The 16807-nt window shown below is 43.1% G+C and overlaps 2 protein-coding genes across 4 annotated transcripts in view; one reads left to right on the forward strand and one right to left on the reverse strand.

The window, feature by feature from the left end:
- Window positions 1-4707, forward strand: part of engl (endoglin, like) — a 15732-nt gene extending 11025 nt beyond the window's left edge. Inside the window, 7 exon segments of the mRNA XM_077010179.1 lie at window positions 1-58; window positions 374-949; window positions 1340-1424; window positions 1806-1865; window positions 1982-2077; window positions 2573-2681; window positions 3043-4707. The exon segment at window positions 1-58 is cut by the window's left edge and continues 167 nt beyond it. Coding sequence (XP_076866294.1) covers window positions 1-58; window positions 374-949; window positions 1340-1424; window positions 1806-1865; window positions 1982-2077; window positions 2573-2679 — 982 coding nt within the window. The 3' untranslated portion in view covers window positions 2680-2681; window positions 3043-4707.
- Window positions 3805-8193, reverse strand: LOC143517538 (uncharacterized). Of its 3 annotated transcripts, XM_077010180.1 has the most exons (7): window positions 7898-8193; window positions 7115-7163; window positions 5767-6039; window positions 5462-5658; window positions 5085-5222; window positions 4810-4975; window positions 3806-4191 (listed from the first exon to the last, which is right to left on the reverse strand). In XM_077010180.1, exons 3-7 carry the CDS (start codon window positions 6002-6004, stop codon window positions 3992-3994), a joined length of 939 nt encoding a protein of 312 aa, XP_076866295.1. In that variant the 5' UTR covers window positions 6005-6039; window positions 7115-7163; window positions 7898-8193; the 3' UTR covers window positions 3806-3991. The 3 variants fall into 3 exon arrangements, with proteins under 3 accessions (XP_076866297.1, XP_076866295.1, XP_076866296.1); XM_077010182.1 differs by lacking the exon at window positions 7115-7163 and having other exon boundaries at window positions 3805-4191; XM_077010181.1 differs by lacking the exons at window positions 7115-7163; window positions 7898-8193 and having other exon boundaries at window positions 5767-7102.
- Between the last annotated feature and the right edge of the window lie 8614 nt (window positions 8194-16807).

Here is a 16807-nt window from a genome sequence, read left to right on the forward strand (position 1 = left end):
CGAGCGGCGGGCCGTGGGGCCGTGCGTCGTGTCGGCAGGCAACCGCCTCTACGCCGAGGTCAGCTCCCACTTCTCGTCTCGCTCTGTCTCCCGTGACCTCCGCCTGCTCCGTGTTTTGGCCGGGTCCGGCGCCCGTGCTGCGCTGATAAAGGCTGAAGAACAACACAGCCTTCAGCAATGTCACAAACAAGGTGGCAGCTGTAAACAGGCCATAACAATCACTCTGTGAATCTGAAACAAGAATTTCCCACTCCTGCTTTACTACACTTGAAACAAGAAAATAGTCCAAAATTCTTATGTTTCTCTTCCCTGCTTCCTCTCTCTCTCTCTCTCTCTCTCTCTCTCTCTCTCTCTCTCTGGCCCCGTCCCCCAGATCTTGGGCAGCAGTAATCTCGGTGCCAGCGTGGAGGTGAGCGCCTGCTTCATGTCTCCTCTCTCAGACCCTCGTGCCCACGCCGGCTGGCCCCTGGTGCGGGACTCCTGCCCTGCTGACCCTTCCTTCACCCTGGACCCCTACCACGGCGCGAGCTGGTCGCAGGAGAGCGACAGCGAGGAGGAGAGTGACGAAGGAGAGAAGGAAAGGGAGGAGGACGGAGGAGAGGAGAGGGGCCACGATGGGCGGCAGGGATACGCTCGGGACGTCGGACGAGAAAAAACGAGGGAAGATAAACCGAAGGAAAGAACGAGGGAGGACCCCGGAAGGCTGGCGGGAGCCGCTCCGCTGGGAGGGCGGAGAGGGGAGGAGCCAGCTGGAGGGGAGCGACTGTTTCGCGTGAGGTTCAGCTTCCTGCTGAGGTCCGTGTTTAATAACTCCATCCAGTTCCTGCACTGCCGTTTGAGACTGTGTCACAGCGCCCGGCCAGACGGGCCCACAGGGGCCACGACCCACAGAAACTGCACGCGGGGCCCCTCGATTCCTGCTCTTATACGCACGCCTGCTACACAACAGGTACACACCGATACACACATCCACCAGGGTACCACCTGACACAAAACGCATTCACCTGCCACACACAGACGTGTACCCAGAGGCACCTGACACAGGTCATGTGACTGGTCCATCTAGACATATATCACTACTTTAACGAAAACTACAACTTTCGATAAATATTTACATCCTATTGACTATGTAAAAACTACTTCTCTATAAAATGTGTAGAGAACAGTGCACTCAGGATAACCATGAAATGTAAAAAAAATTATATTGCTATCATAATAAAAACACATTTGATTTTAAAATAAACTCAAAGATGCCAGTTTATCAGTCCACTGATTAGTGTATCTATTCTTTTCACATACTTATGAACAGTTATGATTACAGACTCTCCTTCTCCTCCAGTGTGAAGACAGGAACTTGTCCAGACCCGTGCTCGTCACTTACTCCGCCACAGAAGGACTGGCCGGCCTGCTGCCTCCCCCTGCTGGTCAGTGTGAATATTGACTACAGTGCTCACATGTTAAACCAGTTCATGTAAGCTTTATAATTGGCTGATGAGCTTGTGTTTCATGCTTCAGCTTTTGTCTTAAATCAAAATGTACTTTGGCTCTACCTAGTGGTCATATGGATGTATCACAGCAATCAGCAAAAAAGCAAAGGGCAAATTTTACATTCAGTCGCAGAGCAAAGTGTGAATGTGTGTGTGTGTGTGTGTGTGTGTGTGTGCATGCGTGCCTGCGTGTGTGTGTGTGTGTGTGTGTGTGTGTGTGTGTGTGTGTGTGTGTGTGTGCATGCGTGCCTGCGTGTGTGTGTGTGTGTGTGTGTGTGTGTGTGCATGCGTGCCTGCGTGTGTGTGTGTGTTTAACAGGACAACTTTCTCAGAAGGCCGGTGGTACAGATGCATCACAGCACAGCTACTACAGCACTGGTAGGGACACACACATACACACACTCTCACGCTCGCTTACAGATGCACTCACCCTTACACAGACACAGGGACACACGCTCACACACACACCTGCGCTCACACACGTTGTTGTGTAGGCGTGGACACCGGGCCTGTGCTGGTTGCTGTGTTCTCCGCCTTCCTGCTGGGCGTCAGCCTCATGGGGGCGCTGTGGTGCATCTACACCTGCACAGGTACACACTCACCAGCTCACTATTATCACAACTACTCATCTACCCCTAGAGGGAGTGAACCCTAACCCTAGAGAGAGTGAACCCTAACCCTAACCCCAAACCTAATGATAACTCAAACCCTTGATTAAATGATTTAGCTAAATAAACATTTAAAGCTCAGATCACACACAGATCATAATGCTAAAATGAACATAATTATGCTAATAAAGTGAATATGCTAATGTTATTAACATAATAAATTTGTCATTGTAATATGCTATTAATGTAATTAAACAACTTTTCTTGGTTGATTACATTAGCATAAGCTAACAGCTGATGTGGAAGTTTTTGAAGGTCTTGTTGAGATGTTTTATCTCCACCAAGAATGTAACCAAATGTAAAGGTGACACCCTAATGATGTTGAATCCTAACATGTCTGTTTGTTCCTGGACATTCAGATTGGGATTCTGATTCACAGTCATTAGATATTGAACAGTCATGTGGTGTTGTTGCCAGGGAAACGCCCAGTTGTCCATAGAGACATTCCCATAGAGACCATCGATCTCAACCCCAGGTCCTGGAACCCAGTAGCTCAGCTGGAACAAACCATCAGCTCTGTGTAGAGGTGGGATCACTAATGAAGACGAGGACAGTGCCCAGATTACAGAAACATGTTTCATGTTGAACTAGACCAGGGGTGCCCATTACGTCGACCGCGATCGAACGGTCGAAGGAAGTGTGGGTAGATCGCGTGACAGATCCCCCCCCCCCCCCCCCCCCCCCCCGTCAACGATCGACACATGCTAAAAAATAATTAGGTAGATCTTTCTGACTTGGTCGTCTTATAAGTAGCTCGCAAGCTGAAAACGTGTGGGCACCCCTGAACTAGACCAAAAGTTTTTTATGGGGATTGTCATTTTTGTGTGGTTTTATCTTTCATTACGTTTTTTAAAAATGTGATCAATATACCTTTGTTTTTTTTGCAGGTGTTTTAATTGTGTGTGTGTGCGTGTGTGTGTGTGTGTGTGTGTGTGTGTGTGTGTGTGTGTGTGTGTATGAGTCCAAACATACATCAGGATAACCCGTAACTCCATCAACCACGGCCTTCATAAGTGCTGGACTCCACACACAGGCCTTTCAGAGAGACTGAAGAGTTTGTTTTCACTGATTCCTCACTGGGCCAGTACTGGGTCAATGGGTCAGCACTGGGTCGCTGGATTACTGGGTCGCTGGATTACTGGGTCACTGGATTACTGAACCAGCACTGGGTTACTGGGCCAGCACTGGGTTACTGGGCCAGCACTGGGTTGGCTTTAGGCCTGCATATCACCAGCGTTCCGCCAGCGCATTGCCCAGCTGACCTCTAGCCAAGAGAAGAGGTGTGGCCAAGACAAGAGGGGGTGTGACCAATACAAGAGGGGGTGTGACCAATATAAGAGGGGGTGTGGCCCCATGCTGCTTCTGCATTTCAGTCAGTCACACTGAGCTCGAAGTGATATATGTGATGTGTTTATATAGATATATGACTCTACTGTGTGTGTGTGTGTGTGTGTGTGTGTGTGTATTGTGACTATGAATGATGTACTTCAGTGTTTCTGTTGTTTCTCATTGCTGAAGCTAAATGAAATTAAAGTGAACAATCAGAATCTTTGCACTGTGTGTGTGTGTGTGTGTGTGTGTGTGTGTGTGTGTGTGTGTGTGTGTGTGTGTGTGTGTGTGTGTGAGGGGAGGTCAGTGTTTATGTGCATTCATAATAATGAAAAACAAAAAACAACACACATTTTAAACAACACTCATTTCATATCACACTTTTTATTTTAAAGTTTCGGTTGAGCTTCTCAAACTGTACACACAGAGATATTCTAGAAAGTTCCGCCTACGTCACACACACAGTCCTGTCTGCACTCCCAGCGGTCGGTGCAGGTGACTCTGACTTCAGCTAGCGGCGTAGGACACGCTGCTATTGCTGCAGTGTGTCTCCAGGTGTCGCTGCAGGTCCAGCTTGCGTTGGAAGGTGTGTGGACAGTGCAGACAGTTGAAGGGCCTGTAGCTGCTGTGCTTCCTGCTGTGAGTGATGAGGTTGGAGCTCTGGCTGAAGGCCTTCCCACACACCACACACACGTGGGGCTTCTCGCCTAGCAGGCGTCGAGCCGTGTGGGGTCAGAGAGCGTGAGCGAGAAACACAACGAGACATGAAAAGACAGTGTGAGAATAACAAAGAAATGAGACGTGTACTTATTTCTCACTGTGTATATGTATCTTGCATCTGTGTCAGCGATGTGTGTGATGTTGTATTTGACTGGACGTGGACCCCTTTCACCAGTGTGTGTATGTTTGTGTATGGGTGTGTGTGTGTGTGTGTACATTACCATGAATCACACACACACACACACACACATCTGCCACAGGAAGTCATGCAGTCGATATGAAAAGGTTTAGTACTTGTATTGTTGAAATCAGTCAGATTGAAATGAAATGTATTTATACTCGGTTTGGAATCATCGGGCCGTCAACATTATTTCAAGTATAGATTCTCACACTACTGTTTATGAATTTGTAGCTCTGTGTACACGAGAATGTTTGTTTATGTGTTTATGTAAAGATTTTCCTGACTATGCAAATTAAGCGAAAAACATTTTTCTGACGAGATAAAGCTCCATGTTGGATTCATCCAAACCGAAAGAGTAAAAGCATTTTCTCAAGAGTTTGAGTGTGTGAGTGCACGTGTGTATGAAGGTGTGTGTGTGTCTCACCCGTGTGTATGAAGGTGTGTTTCTTCATGTCTGATTTCTGATGGAACCTCTTGCCACAGTACTGGCAGGGGTACGGCCGTGTGTCCGAGTGGATCAGGAGGTGAGTGGACAGAGTTGATGAACGTTTAAACACCTTCCCACACACCTTACAGCCAAAACTACGTTCCTGAAGCACACACACACACACACACACATTCATTCATTCATTTAATGAACATTTATTCCATTTCTTTTTTCTTTCACACACACACACACACACACACACACACACTTACTTTAGTTCTGCTGTAGAATGCAGCAGAAGACTGTAGCCCACAGTGCTGGACACTGTCTGGCCCAGTCAAAGGGACGACCACCCGGTTAACATGTGACCGGCGCAGGTGAGTCACCAAGCCGACAGCAGATGTCAGCACCTGAGACGGCAGTAAAATGTGACTGACCGCCGTCTGCGAGGACATTCACGCATTCTGCTACATTTGAAAATAACAATATAGAAGCAGAGTTCGTCCTTATGAATACGTGAAGCTTAGTTGGTTAGTCAAGAGTTCTAGAACATTCTGAGCGCTTCCGTGGAGGGGGTTCTGGAGCTCTCCAGAGTTCTGAAGAATTCCCCCAGAATTCTGCAGGATTCTGGAAGTGGCGTGTGGCTCACCTTCTCACAGAGTGGACATTCGCACAGCGGCGTTTTGACATTGGTCTGCAGTCTGTGGGTCAGCAGTGCGTGCACCAGCTTCTCCAGCTCCTGCTCTCTGTCTCCGAGGGGCACCACCGGGCCCACGGCGCCCAGGTGGCCCGGCAACCACACCGACCCGCTCAACAGGGGGAGCTCACTCTCACTGCTCAGCTGATCTGTAGGAACACAAGGAAGAGCGTGTGTGTGTGTGTGTGTGTGTGTGTGTGTGTGTGTGTGTGTGTGTGTTTAACCCGTTCAGTCATGGCATGGATGCTATTGGCTACCTGTTGTATAGAGGCTCCATTTCTCCGTCTGACAGCTAGGGTGGTGAATAGTGGGTGGAGCCACCACACTGCTAGTGGGTGTCGCTATTGGCTGGAGCCCCAAGGTATCAGCTGAGCCGCTCCAATTGGGCCTTGGTGAGTCCTCGAGCTGTCTGTTAACTCCGCAGGCATGGAAACGAGTGGCCCGTGTCAAATAAGAGCCTGTCCTTTTGCTCTTGACCAGAAAAGAGCGCGGCATTGTTCACAGCCAGAGGAGAGAGAATGTCTAGATGTCTAGAAGAGGAGAGAGAATGATTAGATGTTTAGAAGAGGAGAGAGAATGATTAGATGTTTAGAAGAGGAGAGAGAATGTCTAGAAGAGGAGAGAGAATGATTAGATGTCACAAATAGGAAAGACAATATATAAATGTCTAAAAGAGGACAGCGAATGTCTAGATGTCTAGAAGTGAACAGAGAATTTCTGAATATCTAGAAGTGGAGAGAGAAGTTCTACAAGAACAAGAACAAAAGAAACGTCTAAATTAAAAATAAAACTAAACTAAAGCTGCTAGGAAGGCATGATTGTTCTAACCAGGTTTACTACTGAAAATCTTGATTAGCTAGCAGGTGTTTGTGGGTTGCATGTGCTTGTGTGTGTGTGTGTGTGTGTATGTGGGTGGATGTGTGGGTGTTTGAGTGTGTGGGTGTGTGTGCCTGTGGGTGTATGTATGTGTGTTTATTGTGTGCATGTGTGTATGTGTGCAATTCTGGGTATGTATTTGTGTTTCTGTGTGTTTATTTGCGTGTGTGTGTGTTTATTTGTGTGTGTTTGCGTGCGTGTGTTTATTTGTTTTTGTGTGTGTATGTGTGTGTGTGTGTGTTTATTTATGTCTGTATGTGAACATTTCTGTGTTTGTATGTGTTTTTGTTTTTTATTTGTGTGTGGGTTTATTTGTTTTTGTGTATGCATGTGTTTATTTGTGTGTGTGTCTGTGTGTATGTGTGTGTCTGTGTGCGCATACTGCATTATAAAATACATTAAATACTATTTATATGTGGCAGCCAATTTAGCTAATCTCAGTAAATCTCAAACATGCATATTGTTCCTGATTAGTACTTTATATTCCGTCTATCTTTATTATATACTCAGCAACCAATATAAAAGGACATATAAAAGGAATAACATTTTGAACATTTTAAATTAAAATTGTAATTATACCCGAAAATGAAATTAGCACAGATGAATGAAGGAATTAAAGTAATAAAAATAAATGTTATTTAGGTCAAAACTGTATTTCATACATGTTACTATAATTTAGAAAAATTGATTGATAGAATTCTAACAGTGATAATAACGTCTGTTTCCTACCTGATGCGGTATCTTTTCAGCGGTTGAGTAGAATATGCTAGAAATGCACCTGTAGGATTCAGTTACGATGTCAAAACCTGAGGTTTAAGTTTTCACCCAAATCGCGGGCACGAAACAGCTGCAACGCGCGACTTTTCTCGTTCGTTTGCGTTTTACGACCAACTGCATGTCAAACTAAAATAAGCTTACAAATGAGATGCCCCGATATTATCTTCTGCTCCGTCCATTTTCGAAAATATGGAATAAAGTGCTTTTCAAAGACTTCGGAGTAGTTCTACATTCATAGATCATTTAAGCTAATTAGATTTTCTATTATTTTTCTATTATCTTTAGATTTTTTATTATCTATTATTTTCTGTTTAGAAATCAACTAATGTAGTTGCAAATGAATTTTCAAAATGAGTCATGCAGCTAATTAATTTACCAATGCTGTAATTTTTGTTGCTGTTACAGTAAATAAGCATGTAAATGTATTTTGTCACTTCATCACACATTTTTCATCCGACGTGTACATCCAACGTGCATACTATATTCTTTAGGAACTATTTACAGTAATTTGCACAGTTCTTATTTACATATGAACATTCACAAAATCTTTAATAGTTGATGCAGTGAGCAATATCACTGTAGTCACAGTGCCAATTTTCTCGACGCTCAAACTTTGAGTTAACTGACCATTAAAATGTTATTTTAAAAATATAGCATGTTCTAAATATATAAATATAATTTGAAAATCGAATATCTCTAAAATATCTGATTTATTTCAGATTTTTCTGGACTTACCTTTCAAGTCATCAACAGGGTTTCAAGTCATCAACAACAAGTTAACAGGTTTCTGGTGATTAAGTGTGTGTGTGTGTGTGTGTGTGTGTGTGTGTGTGTGTGTGTGTGTGTGTGTGTGTGTGAGAGAGAGAGAGAGAGAGAGAGAGAGAGAGAGAGAGAGAGACTGTGTCTTCTGCCTTTGTACACTTTTGTCATCACAAAACCGAGAGATCTGATTTGGTTTTGAAACTTAAAGTGAACCAGGCTGAGGATGGACTGAGAGATAGAGAGATAGAGATAGAGATAGAGAGAGAGAGAGAGAGAGAGAGAGACTTCTTATTGAAGACTGGACTGAATTTGAAGGCACAATGACAGCGTTAATTTTACTAGGCTAAATTAAAATACGTTCATAAGGTTTTAAAAATAAAAACAAATTTTCAGTTTTCAGTTTTCAGATTATGAGCAATCGCTTTCACTGTACATTTTACTAGACGTTGTATGTAGCTCCTTGTTCCGTGAAAATGACTGGCAGGTTGGAGACTTCCTCGTGAGACCGTGAGAGACCGTGAGCTGTCAGGTCTGTGACAGCACTAAGCACTTTAGACCACAGCTAACCTCGCTGAGCCCCAGTGTGAGTAGCAGAGAAGAAACAAACGCGTTCTTATGCAACCCGAGCTGCTTTATCACATTATAGCTACAGATCACTTTTACTGTCAAAACTAAAAACACAGTTATAGGCTACTTTTATATTGGGCTATTGTCAACATGTAGGTTTTTAAAACGCATACTTTCCCTTGTTAACCGTTTTACTTTTGAGAAAATGCACACGGTGCGGAAATCTGGTCAAAGGGAGTAAAAAAAAAGTGTGAAGTTAAAGGGTTTACAAGAATTGAACTGATGCTTACCAAGTGTCAATAGTTTAACGTCCAAACAGAGCGCGCGAGGCTCTTTATAAAACTTGTTTGTACACATTGCCGCTCAGAAGCCCTAAAAGATCTACAGGGAACCTGTGCACCTCAGCGACGATTAACCAGAGCTTCTGGAGGTTGATTCAGACCACAGAGTGGCAAAAACCTTCACCCACAGTCTCAGGCAGTCGTGAGATTTTTTTTGCCGTGGTTTGAAATGTGATTTCAAAGACATTTGGGTCACAGTTAGTGCTGACTACCTTAAGCCTAACGTTTTTTTCCTGAGATATCAATCTAGGCTGAACTATCACAGGCCGTAAATGTTTTGTGTCATTGGCCTATAGCCTAACAAAACTTTTTAACCGACAATGGAGATTACAGAATGTATAAGAGAACATATTAATCTCAGTCACACAGACAGCACTGTTCTATGCAGGTCTAATGCTCAATAAATTCGCATTTCTGTATGTAGTTTTGTTTTTAAAGGACATGTATATCTGTAATCCAAACAGCTAAATACAGCTAAATAAATGAGTTCTTACCAGAGCACTAACTCAGCAGATACCACTTGCCGTTGTTCTTAAATTCTATGTCTGTCTATGGTTATTTGTGCTTCTTGGCAAACGTCTAACTTGTAAAACACTAGGTAATGACATTGACTCCTGTAGTTTAGTAGTAGTCTGACTCAATGGTGTCTTGAATTCTGGCCTATCCGTACTATTTCCTAGGATGTATTCTGTGATCAGATGCAAAGCACTTTGTAAGTCACTCTGGATAAGAGCGTCTGCTAAATGCCATAAATGTAAATGTAATGTCAAAAGTTTAACATGGAGACATGTCATGTTTGAAGGCTGATGCTCTTTGACCCTCTGAGGGACCCGTCATCCTGAAGTAAGGCACATGTATTCTGGTCAGTACATGCATTGTTCGTTGAACTGTAATCAGACTACTGAATGACGGAGCTCAATCAGAAGCAGATAAACTGGAGTGTGACAAATAAACATGTGTGTGTCCTCTTGAACGTGAGTGTGTGTGTGTGTGTGTGTGTGTCTTCTTGAACGTGTGTGTGTGTGTGTGTGTGTGTGAGTGTGAGTGTGTGTCTTCTTGAACGTGTGTGTGTGTGTGTATGTGTGTGTGAGTGTGTGTCTTCTTGAACGTGTGTGTGTGTGCGTGTGTGTGTGTGTGAGTGTGTGTCTTCTTGAACGTGTGTGTGTGTGCGTGTGTGTGTGTATGTGTGAGTGTGTGTCTTCTTGAACGTGTGTGTGTGTGTGTGCGTGTGTGTGTGTGAGTGTCTTCTTGAATGTATGTGTTTGTGTGTGTGTGTGTGTGTGTGTGTGTCTTCTTGAACGTGTGTGTGTCTTCTTGAACATGTGTGTGTGTGTGTGTGTGTGTGTGTCTTCTTGAACGTGTGTGTGTATGTGTGTGTGTGTGTGTGTGTGTGTGTGTGTGTGTGCGTGCACGGTGGTCGGAGCGGTTTATGAATGCTTCAGGAACGTCAGTGGTGTTGGAGTGGTAGTATTTACCTGAGTCACTGCTTGACTGACAGTTGTCTGTTGACTGAACTACATCCAGACAGTAGTGGAGCACTGACAAGAGCAGAGCCTGTTGTTAAATGGCATGTTGAGGAGAAGCTACCATCACTGACTGACTGCCTGCCTGTTCTGGGGCTCTGGGGAGGTGCAGCGAGGGTGAAGTGAGACGGTGCAGGTGGTGCAGGTGGTGACGGTGGTTCAGAGGAGATGGCGTCTTCGGGGGAGACGGGGGGCTTGGGGGGGCTTGGGGGGGCATCTCTCCAGGCCTTGATCTCTCTGTTTCCCTGCCCGCCATGAATGCCGCTTTCTAGGAACTGGTAGAGCAGGGCTGAGGTTGACGAGAGAGGGTTGTGTGTGTGTGCAAGGATCAGTTCAGTCTTCTTTAGATCTCGAAACAAGTGATGTTGTTGAATCACTCTGTAGTTTCTCTTCGCCTTGAGTTTGAGGGGCTTCGTCTGCTCGAGAGCGTCCCTTAGTCCCAGTGAGACTCCACACGGGTACGGCTCAGCTGTACGGACCAACAGAAGGCAGGACTGGGGAAAGATAACAAAAGCCCTTTAAAAATGGCTAGTTCATAAAACCATTGCAAGTTTAAGTTGTGGTTCTGGGTTGTTTGCTAAGAGATGCCGTTGTGGAATTAGGTTACTGTATCACTACAGTGCAGATAGTGCTCACTCTAGATCTGCAACGTGTGTGTGTGTGTGTGTGTGTGTGTGTGTGTGTGTGTGTGTGTGTGTGTGTGTGTGTGTGTGTCTTTTGAACGATGAGGTAGCTGATAAATAGTGTGGTTTGAGTTGGGGATGAGGGGAAGACTGAAATACATAGTGTCACTTTCCCACGGCCCACAACATAGCCCACTCTCTGTCTTTCTCTCCCTCTCTGTATTTCTTTTTACTTCATGTCTTGTTCTTTCCATTATCGCTCTGTACCCCCACCAATCTCACACTCAAATGCTTATTGTTTATACATTCCCTCCATCCCTGTTTCTTTCCTGTTCCACCTCTCTCTCTCAAACCAAGATGTCTCTGTTGGCCTTACTCCATGTAGTGCAATATTGACACATCTCCCTATGTCCATTTCTTTCGATCGCTCGATTTTGCTCTCTCTCCCTCTCTCTCTCTCTCTCTCCAATTTTCAGTCAATTGTTTTTATGATGATCTTACATTCTGTGTTTTAATTACACTCAAAACATCAGACTATGGATAGGATTATGGGTACTAGAAAGGGTGTATGTGAGAAGTAATAGACTGGAAGGAAGTCTTTGATTGCCTGACTGATAGTAATGCTGTCTCTGTATTCAGAGGACTGGTGAAGATTCAACTCAACGTCCTTCTCTTTCCCTCTCTCTCTCTCTCTCTTTCCATTTCTCTGTTTCTCTCTTCCTTTTTCTCTCTCTCTTTTCCTCTCTCTCTGTTTTTTTTGTAAAGGACATGGTATGGCACTCTTTCCCTTGTGTCCGCAAAAGGACACTGACAGCAGTGACTAAAGGATCATTAAATTGTCATTCTTTAGTCTTGGATTAGAAATTAGACAAAAGTAAAATATAACAGTAAAATATAACACATTATAAATGTCTTACCAATAATTTACCCCAATATTCTTTTCTGAAAATTGGCACACATGACGTTTGGAGCTGACAATGATGTGAGAAAAAGAAGAAAAAGAAGAGACGAAGGAGCATTTATGATAATCTGACACAATCATGAAAAATTCCATTGCATTTTAGAAAATCCTGATATGATGGTGGCACCGTGCCCTTTGTGTGACCCAACAGCGCTAACCCCCATCAAACTGCACTTCACTATGGCGAGAGCTTTGCGTGGGCTACTGCGGCTAGCTTCTCTCACTCTCTCTCATCACAGCCCATGACCCGAGTGCCATCTTCCTGTCTCTCTCTCACTCTGTGAGGGATTTTTTCTGCCGGTGACTGTGCGAGAGGCGTGTGGGAGGTGAGGGGTGTGTGAACGCTGGCACTCACTCGTACTCAGGGCATTTAAACACCCGCATTTGTAAACACACATCACACTAGGATGTGACCCATACTCACCGGGACACTTCTTTTGCTGTTTTTGTATGATGTGGCAAAAATAGAATTTTCCAACTCACATGAGAAAAAACCATAACAAACGATAAGAGAGAGAGAGAGAGAGAGAGAGAGAGAGAGAGAGAGAGAGAGAGAGAAAGAGAAGTGTTAAGACAACTCATGATCATGATAAAAAGCTGTGTTCTGTCATGGACATTTAGATTCATGTCCTGAAAATTACATTTAAACACAGCAAAAACACACAGAAATTTTTAATATTAATAATATGTTCTTGTGGCTGACAATCATCTGCAGTCCATGTAATACACACAATACTAACACTAATGCTAACACTAACACACAACACTAATGCTAACACTAACACACAACACTAACACTAATGCTAACACTAACACACAACACTAACGCTAAAACCAATGTTATCACTAATGTTTACAATAAATAAAACTAATGCTAACACTAACACACAACACTAACACTAATGCTAACACTAACACACAACACTAACGCTAAAACCAATGTTATCACTAATGTTTACAATAAATAAAACTAATGCTAACACTAACACATCAATACAAGCACTAATGCTAATACTAAAACTAATGCTCAAATTATCTTACATTATATAATAATCTTTTATTAATTATCAATGCCTGCTGATCATTCTGTTTCCTGACAAAATGACTGTCGACATCTGAATGATTATTAGTGGGTACTGAAACATACAGACTGGACTTTTGCTCACTTCCAGGGGTGGAATAAGTAATAACAAGATGGTTTATAACAGGGCTAATCAACTATGTTTTTCCGTGGGCCATAATAACAAATCAAAGAAATAACAAATCAAATTTACAAATACTGATAATGAACTAATATATTAACAATTATACATAATGTAGAAACCATGTCAAAAGGTGTGTGCTCAAAAAAGCTAATTCTGTCTCAACATCATGTGATTATTGGATCAGATAATTCATGTCTTAATTCTTGAAATTCTTTCAGCACATTCATCCCTACAGAGATCATGTCTCCCTCCCGTGCTTTCTGAAGGGGCAGTCATGGTCTGGTGGTAAGGGAACTGCTCTTGTGACCGGAGGGTCCCAGGCCCTAGGCCATGACTCAAGTGTCCTTGAGCAAGGCACTTAACTCCAACTGGGCTAGGGCTGCCCACCGCTCTGGGCATGTGTGTAGCACAACACCCTAGTGATCACTAGTGTGTGTGTGTGTGTATGTGTGTGTGTGTTCTCACTGCACAGATGGGTAAATGTGGAGGACTAATTCTGATTAGGGTGAAAATCACAATTGGCAATATGGCAACTTAAGAAACAAAGTTTCATTATTTACAGACATGCCCCTCCCCCAACCACACAATCACATTCACTGACCTCTCATCAAACATGTCACCACCCTGTATAATGTATCTGATCAAACAATCTCACCCCACTGTGTGGGAGCAGTAACAGTGATGACTCTGGTGCAGGTCTATATTTATGAGTGTGCAGTATTTTTGACAAGCGTGTGAGGGTTTTCTGTCACACACACCCCACCCAGCACAGCCTCACAGTGAGTTAATGGGTGAGATTGTGTTAAGAGAGGGAGAGGTGTGAAACCACAGGGTCAGAGAAGAACAAAAAAGTGCTCGTGCATGGGCTTGCACGTGGATACACACACCCACACACACACATGTATACACACACACACACACAAACACACACAAACACACACACACACACACATACACACACAAACATGTATATATACACCAGGGTGTGCAAGCAGTATTTTTCAGAAGTAAGCATAGTGGATTACTACCCCATAATGATTCAATCAGTGTTTTGATATGAGCTTTAATCCAACTGATATCCAATACATCTCCTTCACAACATTTATATTAGAATACTCTATTATATATATATATATAAATACACACACACACACACACACACACACACACACACACACATATGTGTGTGTGTATGTGTGTATATAATGTATATATATTAGGAGTGGGCATAGATTAATTTTTTTTAATGGCTCATTCAGAATATGCGTGCTACCCAAGTAATGACTAAAAGTCAGTCTTTGAGATATGGTTTCTTAATACAGAGAGTGCATTAGACCAGGGGCTCATCTCCTGTTTCCAAAATGCATCAATGACTGCTTGAGAAAGCTGTTCTACTTTGATACTTGAAGAAAAAAAAACATGCTCAATAAAATGTAGGCTACTCGTGTTCAACGGTTTATTCAGTTAAACATGAAAATAGTACTGTAAGCCTACATACTTTAAGAGGGCATATTCAGTCAAACATGAATTTGTAAGCCTACATACTGTACATTAAAGGGGGTTGATAACATGTTTATTCAGCTAAACATGAGATTTGAAATGTAAGCCAACATTTAGTACATTTAACCTGTTTTCGGCGGTGGTGACTCTTCCCCTGGGCTGCATCAGTGCTTGACCCAGCGTCAGCAGCATTAGCAAACGGGTGCTTTGTATTTAAATGGTATTTAAGACTGGTAGAACTACAATAAACTAATTCCACGTTGCATAAGGTGCAAACAACTTTAGTCTTGTCAATAGTTTGCTTACCTATTTTGACCCAGCTCCCAACCCAACTTTAAGAATAGATTAATGGTGATATTATATATATATATATATATATATATATATATATATATATATATATATATATATATATATATATATATATATATATGGTGTATACAGGCCCGTTGACAGTCTTGCTGGGGCCCGGGACAAGAAAGTTTCATTTGCCCCCCCCCCCCCCCCCGGCTTACGTCATTTGAATTTTCTCTGTAGCAGACAATCCTTGTGTTAGGTCTTATAGTATATAATATAGCCACACATCAAAGCTGTTTCTGACAGCTGACTGGTTATATACTTGACGTGTCGCGAGCGGCGCGAGGGTTCGCGCGGCGAAAATGACGTAATCGCAGTGGCACCGTGCGCGAGGGCCTCACGCGCTGTCGCGAGGTCGTGCACCTCTCGAATTTTGTAACTTCGCGCGCGCCGCTTCAGCGCGATTAACAGAGTCAGGGGCGCAGATGGAAATTCTGAAGTGAGGGGGAGCTTCAGAAACGTATATACAAGCTGTACAGTATATACGTTTATGCTTGTAGATCAGGGGTAATCAACTATATTTCTCCGCGCGCCAAATATGGCAGATAGCGGCGAACGTAACTTGTTGAGCGGGGGGATTTAGCCTAAATTCTAGCACTTTTCAAACCTGGAACATAATGCAACTTTAAAATTCGTCGGGTAAATGTTTTTCCTTTCTTTTCTGCGCTCCAGATTTCTGTATTTACTTTAACTATCCACCACTGTATTTCCCGCTGTTGGGCGGGTACCAGCCGGTTACGGTCGGTGCTGGATCAAACCATTTTTCAGTGGGAGGCGGGGGTGTATGCACTTAATGGAAACTATGCAGATAGGTAAAAAATATATATATTTTAGCCATTGAGCTTATTTTAAGTACAGAATTTTATATTAATGAAAGATTTTAAGATTATTTAAAAATGATAGACTTTAAATAAAAAATAAATTGCTGGGCTCTTTGATGGGCCCCCCTGGCCCTGGGCCCCGGGACAACAGACCCGGTTGTCCCCCCCTGTCGACGGGGCTGGGTGTATATGTAAAGACCCATTATGTCACTGTGTTAAAATATCAAAACACAGCACTGCTAATGAATCACTAATCATAAGTCATACTTAACATAACATGTCAACATAAAATAACGTGTGTGTGTGTGTGTGTGTGTTTAATACAGAAAATCAGGGATAAACAAGCCTATATGTAGCTTGTTTAAAAGAAACACAAACAACTTTGTCAGGACAAGCACAATGATGTATGATGTCATTTCTGCTTCTGTTCTCGCATTTACAAACCACTAAAAATGTACAACATATTTTACTCTTCTTTAGACTGGAGAAGAATACCTCTAACCAACCATTTGGAATTTTTTATAAAACATGGGACCCTGTGTTGCAGAATTTCGAAAAGATAAAGAATTTCCCCACCACATGACAGTAACCTTCTGTTAAGACACTCAGCCACTGACTGACCTTTGAATTGGACCAGTGTTACCAGTCCTTTATCTTTCTCCAGTACCTGACCAGTGTTACCAGTCCTTTATCTTTCTCCAGTACCTGACCAGTGTTACCAGTCCTTTATCTTTCTCCAGTACCTGACCAGTGTTACCAGTCCTTTATCTTTCTCCACTCTTGTTCAGGCTTTTCCAAGTCAGTTCTGCCTGTAAAATGTATATTTGCATATTTTGAGAAATGTCATATCTCTGCATCTCGTTAGTCAACGTGTTAATGTCACACTTACTGACACACACACACACACACTGACACACACACGGACACGCCCACAGCTGTCTCGTTAATCGAGTTGCTCCTTATCCTTATCGATTTGTTTTGGTAT

The sequence above is a fragment of the Brachyhypopomus gauderio genome, chromosome 6, assembly GCF_052324685.1.
Source record: "Brachyhypopomus gauderio isolate BG-103 chromosome 6, BGAUD_0.2, whole genome shotgun sequence".
Taxonomy (NCBI): domain Eukaryota; kingdom Metazoa; phylum Chordata; class Actinopteri; order Gymnotiformes; family Hypopomidae; genus Brachyhypopomus; species Brachyhypopomus gauderio.

Coding starts and splice junctions, on each gene's coding strand:
- LOC143517538 (XM_077010182.1), bottom strand. CDS start 6,004: ATGCCGCGCTCTTTTCTGGTCAAGAGCAAAAGGACAGGCTCTTATTTG. Junction 5,659..5,766: donor ATGGAGCCTCTATACAACAG/GTAGCCAATAGC, acceptor GTGTTCCTACAG/ATCAGCTGAGCAGTGAGAGT. Junction 5,223..5,461: donor AATGTCCACTCTGTGAGAAG/GTGAGCCACACG, acceptor CTGCCGTCTCAG/GTGCTGACATCTGCTGTCGG.